General features: G+C 39.0%; 1 protein-coding gene across 2 annotated transcripts in view; it reads right to left on the reverse strand.

The window, feature by feature from the left end:
- Window positions 1-15671, reverse strand: part of CASC4 (cancer susceptibility 4) — a 106102-nt gene that overhangs the window by 49440 nt on the left and 40991 nt on the right. For both annotated transcript variants that reach the window (XM_013993061.2, XM_021096541.1), the window contains exons 5-6: window positions 14337-14481; window positions 13943-14023 (exon numbers count right to left, since the gene is read on the reverse strand). In XM_013993061.2, coding sequence (XP_013848515.2) covers window positions 13943-14023; window positions 14337-14481 — 226 coding nt within the window. The remainder of the gene's footprint in view (window positions 1-13942; window positions 14024-14336; window positions 14482-15671) is intronic.

Raw genomic sequence — 15671 nt, forward strand, 5'->3', positions numbered from 1 at the left:
AGTTTCCTGGCTAGGGGTCAGATCGGAGCTGCAGCTGCCAGCCTACGCCACAGTCACAGCAATGATGGATCCAAGCCGTGTCTATGACCTATGCCACAGCTCATGGCAACGCTGGATCCTTAACTCACTGAGCAAGGCCAGGGATTAAACCCACATCTTTACGGATACTAGTCAGGTTCTTAATCCACTGAGTTCCACAATAGAAACTCCAAGATATATTTATATGTTAATATAGCTCAACATCATCTTTTTTTTTTTTTTTTTTTTTTTTGGTCTTTTCGCCTTTTCTAGGGCTGCTCCTGCAGCATATGGAGGGTCCCAGGCTAGGGATCTAATCAGAGCCGTAGCCACCAGCCTGCGCCAGAGCAACACGGGATCTGAGCCGCGTCTGCAACTTATACCACAGCTCACGGCAACGCGGGATCCTTAACCCACTGAGCAAGGCCAGGGATCGAACCCGCAACCTCATGGTTCCTAGTCAGATTCGTTAACCACTGCGCCACAACGGGAACTCCAACATCATCATTTTTAATGACTACATATACATATACATTCTATGACACAACAAATTTAATGAACTAATAAGCCTATCTATAACATTTACATGGTTTCCAATTTGTCATTATAATTTTATGATGAGCATTCTTTTTTTTTGAAGTTATAGGATTTTTATTACTCAATGAATTTTATTACATTTATAGTTGTACAATGATCATCACAACCAAATTTTATAGCATTTCCATCCAACCCCTCAGTGCATCCCCCCACTCCCCAAAATGTCTCATTTAGAAACCATAAGTTTGCCAAAGTCTGTGAGTCAGGATCTTCTGCAAAGAAGTTCATTGTGTCCTTTTTTTAGATTCCACATATACATAGCATTTGCTGTTGGTGTCTCGTCTGACTGACTTCACTTGGCATGGTAATTTCTAGATCCATCCATGTTGCTGCAAATGCCATTGTTTCTTTCCTTTTAATGGCTGAGTAATATTCCATTGTGTATATGTACATCGTCTTTATCCATTCCTCTGTTAATGGGCCTTTAGGTTGTTTCCATGTCTTGGCTATTATATATACTGCTGCAATGAACATTGGAGTACATGCACATTTTTTTTTAATATTTTTTTTTATTTTCCCACTGTACAGCAAGGGGGTCAGGTTATCCTTACATGTATACATTACAATTACATTTTTTTCCCCCACCCTTTCTTCTGTTGCAACATGAGTATCTAGACAAAGTTCTCAATGCTATTCAGCAGGATCTCCTTGTATATCTATTCTAGGTTGTGTCTGATAAGTCCAAGCTCCCGATCCCTCCCACTCCCTCCCCCTCCCATCAGGCCGCCACAAGTCTTTTCTTCAAGTCCATGATTTTCTTTTCTGAGGAGATGTTCATTTGTGCTGGATATTAGATTCCAGTTATAAGTGATATCATATGGTATTTGTCTTTGTCTTTCTGGCTCATTTCACTCAGGATGAGATTCTCTAGTTCCATCCATGTTGCTGCAAATGGCATTATGTCATTCTTTTTTATGGCTGAGTAGTATTCCATTGTGTATATATACCACTTCTTCTGAATCCAATCATCTGTCGATGGACATTTGGGTTGTTTCCACGTCCTGGCTATTGTGAATAGTGCTGCAATGAACATGCAGGTGCATGTGTCTCTTTTAAGTAGAGCTTTGTCCGGATAGATGCCCAAGAGTGGGATTGCGGGGTCATATGGAAGGTCTATGTATAGATTTCTAAGGTATCTCCAAACTGTTCTCCATAGTGGCTGTACCAGTTTACATTCCCACCAGCAGTGCAGGAGGGTTCCCTTTTCTCCACACCCTCTCCAGCACTTGTTATTTGTGGATTTATTTATTTATTTATTTATTTTTTTGTCTTTTGTCTTTTTGTTGTTGTTGTTGCTATTTCTTGGGCCGCTACTGCGGCATATGGAGGTTCCCAGGCTAGGGGTCGAATCAGAGCTGTAGCCACCGGCCTACGCCAGAGCCACAGCAACGCTGGATCCGAGCCGCGTCTGCAACCTACACCACAGCTCACGGCAACGCCGGATCGTTAACCCACTGAGCAAGGGCAGGGACAGAACCCGCAACCTCATGGTTCCTAATGGTTCCTAGTCGGATTCGTTAACCACTGCGCCACGACGGGAACTCCCTATTTGTGGATTTATTAATGATGGCCATTCTGACTGGTGTGAGGTGGTATCTCATGGTAGTTTTGATTTGCATTTCTCTTATAATCAGCGAGGTTGAGCATTTTTTCATGTGTTTGTTGGCCATCTGTATATCTTCTTTGGAGAAATGTCTATTCAGGTCTTTTGCCCATTTTTCCATTGATTGATTGGTTTTTTTGCTGTTGGGTTGTATACGTTGTTTATATATTCTAGAGATTAAGCCCTTGTCCGTTGCATCATTTGAAACTATTTTCTCCCATTCTGTAAGTTGTCTTTTTGTTTTCTTTTGGGTTTCCTTTGCTGTGCAAAAGCTTTTCAGTTTGATGAGGTCCCATGGGTTTATTTTTGCTCTAATTTCTATTGCTTTGGGAGACTGAACTGAGAAAATATTCATAATGTTGATGTCAGAGAGTGTTTTGCCTATGTTTTCTTCTAGGAGTTTGATGGTGTCCTGTCGTATATTTAAGTCTTTCAGCCATTTGGAGTTTATTTTTGTGCATGGTGTGAGGGTGTGTTCTAGTTTCATTGCTTTGCATACAGCTGTCCAGGTTTCCCAGCAATGCTTGCTGAATAGACTGTCTTTTTCCCATTTGATGTTCTTGCCTCCCTTGTCAAAGATTAATTGACCATAGGTGTCAGGGTTAATTTCCGGATTCTCTATTCTGTTCCATTGGTCTGTCTGTCTGTTTTGGTACCAGTACCACACTGTTTTGATGACTGTGGCTTTGTAGTATTTCTTGAAGTCTGGGAGAGTTATGCCTCCTGCTTGGTTTTTGTTTCTCAGGATTGCTTTGGCGATTCTGGGTCTTTTGTGGTTCCATATAAATGTTTGGCTTGTTTGTTCTAGTTCTGTGAAAAATGTCATGGGCAATTTGATAGGGATTGCATTGAATCTGTAGATTGCTTTGGGTAGTATGGCCATTTTTACAATATTGATTTTCCCAATCCAGGAACATGGAATATCTTTCCATTTCTTTACATCTTTGATTTCTTTGATGAAAGTTTTATAGTTCTTGGCATATAGGTCCTTTACCTCCTTGGTCAGGTGTATTCCGAGGTATTTGATTTTGTGAGGTGCAATTTTAAAAGGTATCGTATTTTTGTATTCCTTTTCTAATGTTTCATTGCTGGTATACAGAAATGCAACTGACTTCTGAATGTTAATCTTATATCCTGCTACTTTGCTGAATTTATGAATCAGTTCAAGGAGTTTTGGGGTTGAGTCCTTAGGGTTTTCTATGTATAGTATCATGTCATCTGCATACAGTGACAGTTTGATCTCTTCTCTTCCTATATGGATGCCTTTTATTTCTTTTGTTTGTCTAATTGCTGTGGCTAGGACTTCCAAAACTATGTTGAAGAGCAGTGGTGAGAGTGGGCATCCCTGTCTTGTTCCAGATTTGAGTGAGAAGGCTTTATGATGAGCATTCTTGTAAGTACATGAAAGTAAATTCTCAGGCATGTACTAAGCACTAGGTCAATGACTACATGTATTTAAACAAATTAAGGAAAACTAAATAAATGTGAGTTGGAAGACAACAAAAGTATGGGAAAAAAATCAGACACCAAAAAGACTGCAAACGATTACGTATGATATTAAAGTTATGATATATATTATGATACATTTTACCTAGGTCTTCTCCATTGAGGACCACTGAGAACCACGGGAAAATATACAAGTCAACAGAGAATAGCACTGCTACTCTCATATAATATCAATAATAACTAGGCTGCTAGAATACATATCATTGATTAAGCTAGTATTAAGGAAAATTATCAAAGACAAAGTGACAAAACCTATTTATCATGAAACAAAGGATGCAAAGCCATTAGGGTACATAGCTTTTATCCTACCACTATGATACTGGGTTTGCATTTTTTTATAAAGGAGTGCTTTCAATATGGAAATTCAATCATTCTACAATATTTATCAAGTGTCTACCATATACTAAGCGCTATTCTAAAAAGCTACTGATTTAGCAGTACACAAAACAGACCAAGTTTATTGGATAGATCACAATAAGTAAATTTAAAAGTATGTATAGAATATAAATTTCGGAGTGAAAAATGCTATACGTAAATTAAAAGGAGGCGTGATAGAGTAGCAGGAGTTTCTATTTTAGATAGTTTGGCCAGGGGAGGCATATTTGAGCAGAGGTATGAGTGAAATGTGAAGGAAGAACATTGAGGCAGAGACCAGCAAGCACAAACAAAGGCCTTGTGACAAAAGCAGGCACAACATATCTGAGAAAAGTAAAGAAAGCAGTGAGGGGAAAGTGGTAGAAATGAAGTCAGAGGGGAAAGAAGGGGCCATATTAAAGTCAATGAACAATAAGACACTTTAGGCACAGTAGTTAGCGGGCTGGCAGGGGGATGAGGGCTGGGACTAAACTCATAACTCCTAAGGAAACAATAATAATACTAATTATAGTAATAGTACCTCCCACTTTCTAAATACTTAGTATGAACCAGACATTAGTCTCATGTCACTCTCAAATCTATCTTAGATAGATATTTCCTTTCACAGAAGAGGAAACTGAAATTCATGATAGTAGAGATGAGACACCCCTCTTATGTGACTTCAAGTTTTTTGGTTTTTTTGCTTTTTATGGCTGCACCCACGGCATATGGAGGTTCCCAGGCTAGGGATCCAATTGGCGACAACCACAAGCCCACAACTGGCCACAGCCATGCAGGACCTGAGCTGAGTCTGTGACCTACACTACAGCTCACAGCAACGCCGGATCCTTAACCCACTGAGTGAGGCCAGGGATCAAACCTACAACCTCACGGTTCCCAGTTAGATTCGTTTCCATTGCGCCACGACGGGAACTCCGAGACTTAAAGTTTTTTTTTTTTTTTTTTTTGTCTTTTTGCTATTTCTTGGGCTGCTCCTGCGGCACATGGAGGTTCCCAGGCTAGGGGTCTAATCGGAGCTGTAGCCCCTGACCTACGCCAGGGCCACAGCAACGCGGGATCCGAGCTGCGTCTGCAACCTACACCACAGCTCACGGCAATGCCGGATCGTCAACCCACTGAGCAAGGCCAGGGATCGAACCTGCAACCTCATGGTTCCTAGTCGGATTCGTTAACCACTGCGCCACGACGGGAACTCCCACTTAAAGTTTTTAATAGTCATTTCTGGAGAACCTGGCTGTTATAGTTACAAAAAGCGATAAGTTTAGCGTTAATCCTCCTTGACTTCTCTATTAGCCCTCAGTTGCAGCCTCTAGCCTATATGCCAAAAAAGAACTGTCCTTGATTTTCACTCTTATTTTCTTATTTCAATGGCAGGGCTACAATTTTAAAAATGTTCATACTCCCAGTTTCCTAATTCAGAAGAAGGAACATGGACTTGTAAGAAGTGGTGCTCAAATCTGAGAGAAGTTAAGTTTTACAGATACCACCCCCAGACGAACTGAATATGGGGATAGTATCTAGGTATCTGTATTTATTAAAAGCTCCAAAGGTGGTTCTATTGTACAGCCAAGAGAATAAAAGCTATAATAAAGAGCATGGGCTTTGGACTTAGACCAGGGCTCAAATCATGGCTCTGTAATTTGCTAACTGTATGACTTAAGTGCCTAATTTCTTTTTCTTTTAATTAATGAATTTTATTATATTTGGTTGTACAATGATCACCACAACCAAATTTTGTAGCATTTCCAGCCGAAACCCTCAGTGCACCCTCCCATTCCCAAACCTGTCTCATTTGGAAATCGTAAGTTTTTCAAAGTCTGTGAATCAGGAGTTCCCGTCGTGGCGCAGTGGTTAACGAATCCAACTAGGAACCATGAGGTTGCGGGTTCGGTCCCTGGCCTTGCTCAGTGGGTTGACGATCCGGCGTTGCCATGAGCTGGGGTGTAGGTCACAGATGCGGCTCGGATCCCGCGTTGCTGTGGCTGTGGTGTAGGCCGGTGGCTACAGCTCCGATTGGACCCCTAGCCTGGGAACCTCCGTATGCCGTGGGAGCGGCCCAAGAAATAGCAAAAAGACAAACAAAACAAAACAAAACAAAAAAAAACAAAACAAAAAACAAAAAAAAGTCTGTGAATCAGTATCTGCTCTGCAAAGAAGTTCATTATGTCTTTTATTTAGATTCCACATGTAAGTGATAGCATTTGATGTTGGTGTCTCATTGTCTGACTGACTTCACTTAGAATGATAATTTTTAGGTCCATCCATGTTGCTGCAAATGCCCTTACTTCTTCCCTTTTAACGGCTGAGTAATATTCCATTGTGTATATGTACCACATCTTCTTTATCTGCTCCTCTCTTTTTCTTTTCTGGCTGTGCCATGGCACATCACGTGAAAATTTCCAGGGCAGGGATTGAACCCTCACCTCAGCAGTGACCCAGCTGCTGCAGAGACAATGCCAGATCCTTCACCTGCTACACCACAAGGGAACTCCAGTGCTTAATTTCTGAAGACTCGGCCTTCATCCATTTGCCCTGAATGATCAATCTGGGGATAAGAATATCTGCTAATGGATTATGACAAAAACCTAGCAAATACCAGGTTTTAAACATATTCTAAACATTTAGAGTAGTTAAAGTTAAGTATTTATCCTTAGAGTGAAAAATAATCAGATTCAGTTTGAGGAAACAAATACGTGAATGTGAAACTACCAGCTCCAATCAATTTATTGAGCCTCCTGATGATATTTGCTTGTTTGACAACCTATTTTGATTCCTTTTTTCTTAATCACAGCTAATATAAATTATGATCCCATAAAATATGACAGTAAAAAAATATTTTTCAATTATAAACCAAAGTATCATTAGAAGTTTATGTACCTTTAGTAGCAGTTTTCAGGAATATGTACAGTTTGATATCATACTAGTATAAGAGTTTTTTTCTACAACAAATAATGTCCTATTCTACATAATGTGTGTGTGTGTTTCTTTTTTGGCCGCACCATGGCATCTGGAAGTTCCTAGGCCATGGATCGAATCGAAGCCGGAGCTGTGACCTGCACCACAGCCACAACACTGTTCACTTAACCACTGTGTCACAGTGGGAACTCCTAATTTGTTTTTTCTGTAAAAAAACAGATCTCTTTAAAAACTTGTTCTTAAAGGGCTACATAGTGAATATTTTAGGCTTGTGGGCCATACTCAACTCTACTCTTCTAACACAAAGGCAGTCATCAACAATATGAGCATAATAATGTTTCAATAAAACTATCTATTAAAACAGGCAACCAAGGTGTAGTTTGCCAATTTTTGTCTTATAAGATGCCTAAGAGGAGTTCCTGTCGTGGCGCAGTGGTTAATGAATCCGACTAGGAACCATGAGGTTGCAGGTTCAATCCCTGGCCTTACTCAGTGGGTTAAGGATCCGGCGTTTCCCTGAGCTGTGGTGTAGGTTGCAGACTCAGCTTGGATCCTGAATTGCTGTGGCTCTGGCGTAGGCCAGCAGCTACAGCTCCGATTCGACCCCTAGCCTGGGACCCTCCATATGCTGAGGGTGTGGCCCTAAAAAAAGACCAAAAAAAAAAATCATAATAATAGCAATGGCAGCTAAGATTTATACGGTACTGGCTATGTGCCAGGCACTATTCTTGGTGCTTTACATTTAAACCTCACATCCACCCTATGAGGATTATTATCCTATTGTTATTATTATTATCCTATTTCATAGATAAGGATAAGGGCAAATAAATGGTAATATGTTTATTAAAACATAGAGCCAAGGATTTGAATCCAGGCAGTTTGACTCAGAGACCACTGCCCCACCACTAAGGATATTCTGATAATTCAACTATACACATTTACTGGAACCTTGCCACATGCAAGGCATGATCATACTGGGAGCTCAAGATACAAAGATACAACATGGCTTTCCTTTGTGTTTGCATCTGACTGGCTATACAGCTCAAAGTTTGCTTTCACCAGAGACTATATCAAAATAATCATTACACTCAAAATACATCTCTAGGAGTTTCTGTTGTGGCTCAGTGGAAACAAACCCAACTAGTATCTATGAGGATGTGGGTTCAATCCCTGGCCTTGCTCAGCAGGTTAAGGATCTGGTGTTCCTGTGAGCTGTAATGCAAGTTGCAGACATGGCTCAGATGTGGCATTGTTGTGGCTATGGCTGTGGCTGGCAGCTGTAGCTACGATTAGACTCCTAGTCTGGGAACCTCCATATGCTGCAGGTGCGGACCTAAAAAATACCAAAAAACAAAACAAAACAATTCTCTAGGTAATTGAGGATAACTGTTATTGTTATGAATAATGATTTTCAAAGCAAAGCACCAATAGTTAAAAGAGGTTCAAAAATTACCCAGAGGACCTCTGGTTTTGCTTCTGCACATAAGGAGCTTAGAGGTTGCCACTCTGTCCTAACAAGAAAAAAGCTAAACAGGCAGAAAAACCAGCAACTCTTCTTGGGTGCATAAGAGAGAGGAAGACACAGGATAAACTCTTACCACGACTGGAGAGACAGTCAAATACAGGGAGTCTTTGCTTACAGGAGAGACTAATGAACAGAAATTGCCACAGGAACCAATGCCAGGGAAGGAAAACCTGAATTGTAACAGATTAACTGCCAGAGGTTCAGTATGGACAACTTGGAGTTAAAAACTCCAAGGGAACCTGGTCACAGGTAGGACTCCCACAATACTGTGAGATTTATCTCTGGGAGCTCAACTAGGTTCCCATGGTAAATACTGGACAAAAATCCCCTCAAGCAGGGGGAGGGCAAAAGGAACCATTTTAAAATACACGAAGGCACTCTGTTTTTCTTAATAAGATCTGCCCTCTGTAGAAACTAGTTAAACAGAGCCTAACTCTGCTAGGGTATTATCAGAGTCTAAGCGAGCTGGGGAAGGGAAATATCCAACTATACCTCACTCCAGCCATCCTGTCCCACCTAAGGGGGGAGAGGAGAAAAACTGGGAAACATATATGAAGTTCACAGTACAGAGGCACAGACACACTAAAAGACTGATATCTAGTCATAGGACTGTAGAATGCTTCCCCCACCCCAACTCACCACCACATTACTTAAGATCCATTTACAACAGTTCCTTTTTGTATATCATGTCAAGGTATCAATAAAAAATTGCAAGACACACTGAAAGGCAAAAAAAAAAAAAAAAAAAAAAAAGCAATTTAAAAATAGAGAGTTTTAAAACCAGACATGGTAGAAATGTTGAAATTACCAGACCAGGAATTTAAAATAACTATGATTAATATGCTAAGGACTCTAATGGATAAGGTAGACAGCATGCAAGAACACACAGGTAATATTTAAGCACAGAGATAAAAATCCTATAAAGAACCACAAAGAAATACTAGAGGTCAAAAACACTGTAAAAGAAATGAAGAATGCCTTTAATGGGCTTATTAGTAGACTGGACAAGGCCGAGGAAAAGCAATCTGAGCTAAAGGATATATCAATAGAATCTTCAAAAACTAAAAAGCAGGAGTTCCCGTCGTGGCGCAGTGGTTAATGAATCCGACTAGAAACCATGAGGTTTCGGGTTCGGTCCCTGCCTTTGCTCAGTGGGTTAACGATCCGGCGTTGCCGTGAGCTGTGGTGTAGGTTGCAGACGCGGCTCGGATCCTGCGTTGCAGTGCCTCTGGCATAGGCCGGTGGCTACAGCTCCGATTCAACCCCTAGCCTGGGAACCTCCATATGCCGCGGGAGCGGCCCAAGAAATAGCAACAACAACAACAACAACAAAAAAAGACAAAAGACAAAAGACAAAAAAAAAAAACTAAAAAGCAAAGAGGACAAAGACAGGAAAAAAAATGGAACTGAATACCTAAGACAAGTATAAAAGGTGTGAGAAATGCATAATGACAATACCAGAAGGAGAAAAAAGAGAGAAAAGAACAGAAGAAATATGTGAAATAACAATGACCCAGAATTTCCCCAAATTAATGTCGAACACCAAACCACAGATCTAGGAAGCTCAGGGAACACCAAGTAGGATAAATTCAAAAACAAACAAAACAAAACTATTTTTTCACAGCATATCATTTTCAAATTACAGAAAATCAAAGATAAAGAAAAATTAATCCACTTGTATACTGTTTGTAGGAATGTCATCAATGGGTGCAGCCACTGTGGAAAAAAGTATGGAGGTTTCTCACAAAACTAAAAATAGAACTACCATATGACCTAGCAATTCCACTCCTGGGTGAATATTTAAAAAAAAAAAAATGAAAACACTGATTTGAAAAGATACATGTAACCAGTGTTTATACCATAGCACCATTATTTAAATAGCCAAGATATAGAAGCAACCTATGTGTCCATCAACAGAAGAATGTATAAAGAAGATGTGGTATATACACACACATACACACAAACACACACCAGAAATATTACTCAACCATAAAAAAAAATGAAACTTTGCCATTTTGGCAACATGGGTGGACTTGGAGGGCATTATGCTAAGTAAAATAAGTCAGAGAAAGGCAAATACTGAATGACATCACTTATATGAGGAATCTAAAAAATACAACAAACTAGTGAATAAAACAAAAAATACGTAGACTCAGATATAGGGGACAAACTAGTGGTTATCTAGGGAGAAGGAAGGGGAAGAGGGCAGTATAAGGAGGGCAATATAAACGTAAGGGGAACAAAAGGGGGTAATTATGGGATTATATGAAATTATGTGTGTGAAAGTTTTAATTTTTAAATTTTTTTTTTATTTTTTGTCTTTTTAGGGTAGCACCTGTGGCATATGGAGGTTCCCATGCTAGGGGTTGAATCAGAGCTGTAGCCACTGGCCTACACCACAGTCACAACAATGCCAGATCTGAGCTGTGTCTGCAACCTACACCACAGCTCACGGCAATGCCAGATCCTTAATCCACTGAGTGAGGCCAGGGATCAAACCTGTGTCCTCGTGGATGCTAGTTAAATTCGTTACCACTGAGCCACAATGGGAACTCCTGAAATTTTTTAAAACTGTAAAGCACTATACAATTTAACAAATTTTTCATTCAATTAAATAAAAGTAAGCACAACATAAAGCGATTAATCAATCCAAAATTCAGTGAGTCTAGGACTAGAGTAAGGACTGCAAAAATTCAGAAAAATACATGATCTTGATCTCAACATTTCTTTAAATTATTATCTACGTTAATGGTTCTAAAAGTTTAGCAAAAGATCAAAATTACCTGGAGAGCTTATTAAAACACGGACGACTACATTTTAAAATAATTTCTCAGTATTTATTTTCTCAAATAAGACCTGCAGTAGGTCTGGAATGGAACCTAAGAATTTGCATTTCTAACATTAGCTCCTGGGTAATGCTAATACCGCTGGTCCAGGAACCACACTGTATGAATCACTGGATAACTTCATTGCCTTACAAACAAAACATGCTCATCCTCACTCCTTTTTTTTTGCTTTTTAGGGCTGCACCTGCAACATATGGAAGTTCCCAGCTAGGGGTCAAATCAGAGCTACAACTGCCAGCCTACATCACAGCCACAGCAATGCAAGATCCAAGCCACATCTGCAACCTATACCACAGCTCACAGCAATGCCAGATACCCAACCCACTGAGCGAGGCCAGGGTTCAAACCCACATCTTCATGGATACTAGTCAGATTCATTTCTGCTGAGCCACAATGGGAACTCCCCTCACTCCTTATTTTTAAACTCATATCCTTGCTCTTGTCCAGACCTTTAAGGGAATATATGATGAATTGGAAACTCAAAAGAATATAAGTATGAAAGAACTTGAGAAGGGTATAAAACTATACAAATGAAAGGACTAATGGTTCATTCATTTGGACCTCAGACACTCAAAAATTTCAGCCATATACAATGAGCTATAACCACAGAAGTAATCATGGAGATTGAAAAGGAATAAAAACACCTAAGAAGAACCAAAGATGTGTTATTACTTCCTATTTTCTCCATCATAATAAACTGGATTTGGCAGGGAAGGGTATTTATGACAGCCAAGAAACACAGAAATGGCAAGAAAAACAGAGGTACGAAAAACAAACAAACAATGGGATTAGGATAGCAGCAGTGATACAGGCTAAGTGGAAATGGATAAGAGCATGTCTGTCTTCATTTCTTAATGAAGAAAATAGCTATATACTGAACAGAAGTGGTCATAAAAGAATAAAAAGAAAAAATAATGAGTAACTGATTAACTGAAAAGACAAGCCACGTTCTAAAACCCACATGAGGGTATTATTTTGCCATATTAAAGCATTATCAACAACACAGCAATCTAGGAACATTTAGTCTCAAAGAAATAAGCCATATACACTTTAAGTAAAAAACAGCTCCAACACACCATAACTTCAAGGAGAAATAACTCTGAGTCATTAAGGCCAGGCACTATAAAACTCCCAGAGGAAAACATAGGCAGTACACTCTTTGACATAAATCACAGCAACATCTTGTTTGATCCATCTCCTAAAATAATGACAATAAAGACACAAACCAAAGGGACCTAATCAAACTCAAGATCTTTTGCAGAGCAAAGGAAACCATTAAAAAAACGAAAAGACAACCCACAGAATGGGAGAAAATCTTTGCCAAAGATGCAACAGACAAGGGCCTAATCTCCAAAATACACAACCAACTCATGCAACTCAACAAGAAAAAAAACAAACAACCCAAGTGAAAAATGGGCAGAAGACCTAAACAGACATTTCTCCAAAGACAACATACAGATGGCCAACAGTTGTAAGAAAAAATGCTCAATATCATTAATTATTAGAGAAATGCAAATCAAAACCATAATGAGGTACCACCTCACACCAGTTAGAATGGCCATCATTAACAAGTCACCAAAAACAAATGCTGGAAAAGGTGTAGAGAAAAAGGTACCCGCTTCCATTATTGGTGGGAATGTGAACTAGTACAACCACTATGGAAAACAGTCTGGAGGTACCTCAGGAAACTAAATATAGGGCTACCACATGATCCAGCAATTCCACTTCTGGGCATATATCTGGACAACACTTTCATTGAAAAAGATACATGCACTCCTATGTTCACAGCAGCACTATTCACAATAGCCAAGACATGGAAACAACCTAAATGTCCCTAATCAGATGAATGGATTAAGAAGTGGTACATATATACAATGGAATATTACTAAGCCATAAAAAGATGAACTAATGCCATTTGCAGCAACATGGTTAGATCTAGAGACTCTCATCCTAAGTGAAGTAAGCCAGAAAGAAAAAGACAAATACCATTTGATATCACTTATTTGTGGAATTTAAAATATGGAACAGATGATCCTATCTAAAAATAACAAACGAACAAAAAACACTAACAGATCATGTCAGAGAAGAGCAGACTTGGGGTTGGGGGTGGGGGAAGGAGAGGGAGTGGGATGGATAGGCATTTTGGGAGTTTGGGAGATGCACACTGTTGTATTTGGAATAGATGGGCAATGGAATCCTACTGTACAGCACAGGGAAATGTGTGTGATTGGGTCTCTTTGTTGTACAACAGACCCTGATGAAACATTGTAAATCAACTATACTTTAATAATAAAAATAAAAAAAATAACTGAGTCATCAAGAAAGCATTCAAATAAGATTGACTCTTAAGGCAAAAACAAGTACTTTACATATTTTAGCAAAATTTTTCATAAAAATTATATCCAAAACAAGTCCTGGCAATTAATAGGTAATTAGCTAGAAATACTGATAATCCACATAACTGTGATTTTGCTCAGCTGTTACTCAAAAAAGAATAGACTCACATGAAAAATAATATGATCACTTTAGTTAAATATTCTAATAACTTTTACTTACCAGTGGGCAGATCTTCAGCTTTTGCAACATCATTTTCTTCTATTTCAGGCATTCCTGCATCACCACCTCCTTTGATTTGTTCTGCCCAAGTGACAAAAAATATAATTCTATATTTTTCCTTACATAAATTGAAAATATTTTGAAGGAACATAATCAGTCTGTAAAGCAATAAGCTACACCAACTGAATAGCTTTGCATCTTGCTTTGGACATAGTTGTAACTCTAAAACAACTTAGTATTTTTTCTTCTCTACTAAAGGATCCAAATTTGAAACAATACACACAACTTAGTCATAACTGAACTAAAATCAAACAATAATCTCTATGACTGAAAATGTTCACTTCAAAATGAGAAGAAAAGTGAATATGCTATTAATATAAAATCATAGTAGTACCTTTCCCATGTGGATTGTGATTGCTTGAGGGTTCTTTATTCTTGTCTGCAGCATTCTCCTCTACTTTTGGGATGTTTCTAGGCACTGCATGATTGTTTATATCCAATTCATTTCTATTTTTTGATTCAAACTTGTGGGTCTCTTGCTGTTAGATAAAAATTTGGTAACAGTAAGTATTTTTCAGTTCAAAATATGAAACTTTAATACAACTTTTAATCAAATATTCTCCAAGAGTTCATTTTTTTGGAAATATATACCATGGGTCCAAATTTCAAACACTTGGAGATGTGGGATAAAACATTACTTTCTTTTCAGTTTTTATACCTCATATAAAGTCAAAGAATAAGTAACATTTTAAAAATTCCCTAATTATAATAAATGCCCTAAAATGTTTGGCAGAGGTAATTCTTTTTCTCTTTGGCTATGGTGAGGGAGTGATTGTGCAAGAAGACAGTCTTGGGGAGCACTCTACAGTTGGGCATTATCCTGGGTGCTACTGGTAGGGTGGGTTCTGTAAAGGCTATGTTGTAACCAAGCCAGGACAGCAGGCAGCAGAAGGTTGGCACACAGGTGCTCCCTCAAGTGTGACAGATGGCTACTGATATCGTCAGCTTTTTCCCCAAGCAGAAATAGCGAGGGTGGAAAAGAGGCAAACTTCTTCCCAGGTACACTGGCCACTCAAGCACAGGAAGGAATGGCAGAACCATACCATACACAAGCGCGTGCTCCCAGCAACTTGCTTCAACTAATCATATCACCTCCTTGGAAACTTGAGCCTTCAGGTTTATGATTAGGCCTGACTCAATTCTTTGGGGGTTGAGCTGCCTCAGTGAAAAACTGGGAGGCAAGGAGTCAAGTACACATGCTTAGATTGCGGTTGCCATATTAGTATTTAATACATGTCTAAATGCTTTGTCAACTCCAAAGCTCTATGCAATGTAATTATTGGTAACCTAAAAAACAATAGTACTAAAAAATCTACAGGACATCTAGAAAGATAAGGGACAAATTGTAAGAATTTTTCACAATGAAGAAGAAAAGATGCTTTGACAATCAGGTGTAGATATTCCAGTGTACTTGGCAGATAAAATCAACAACAAACATTTGCACAATATTTCATGGTTTATAAATTGTTTTCAAATCTATGCTCTAGTAAAGACAGATGAAAAGTTTGGGGAAAAACAAAATACAACTGTGACTTGAAGTTAAGTAGCTTGTCTAAGACTACAAAGCTACAAAATTGTGGAGAAGGAATTCAAACCACAGTCTTTTTCACTACCAGTTTTGGGGAACTTGGTAAGCTATAGCCAATGAACTGTTGATGAGTAAAACGAT

This window comes from Sus scrofa, chromosome 1 (genome assembly GCF_000003025.6).
Source record: "Sus scrofa isolate TJ Tabasco breed Duroc chromosome 1, Sscrofa11.1, whole genome shotgun sequence".
NCBI classification, from domain to species: Eukaryota; Metazoa; Chordata; class Mammalia; order Artiodactyla; family Suidae; genus Sus; species Sus scrofa.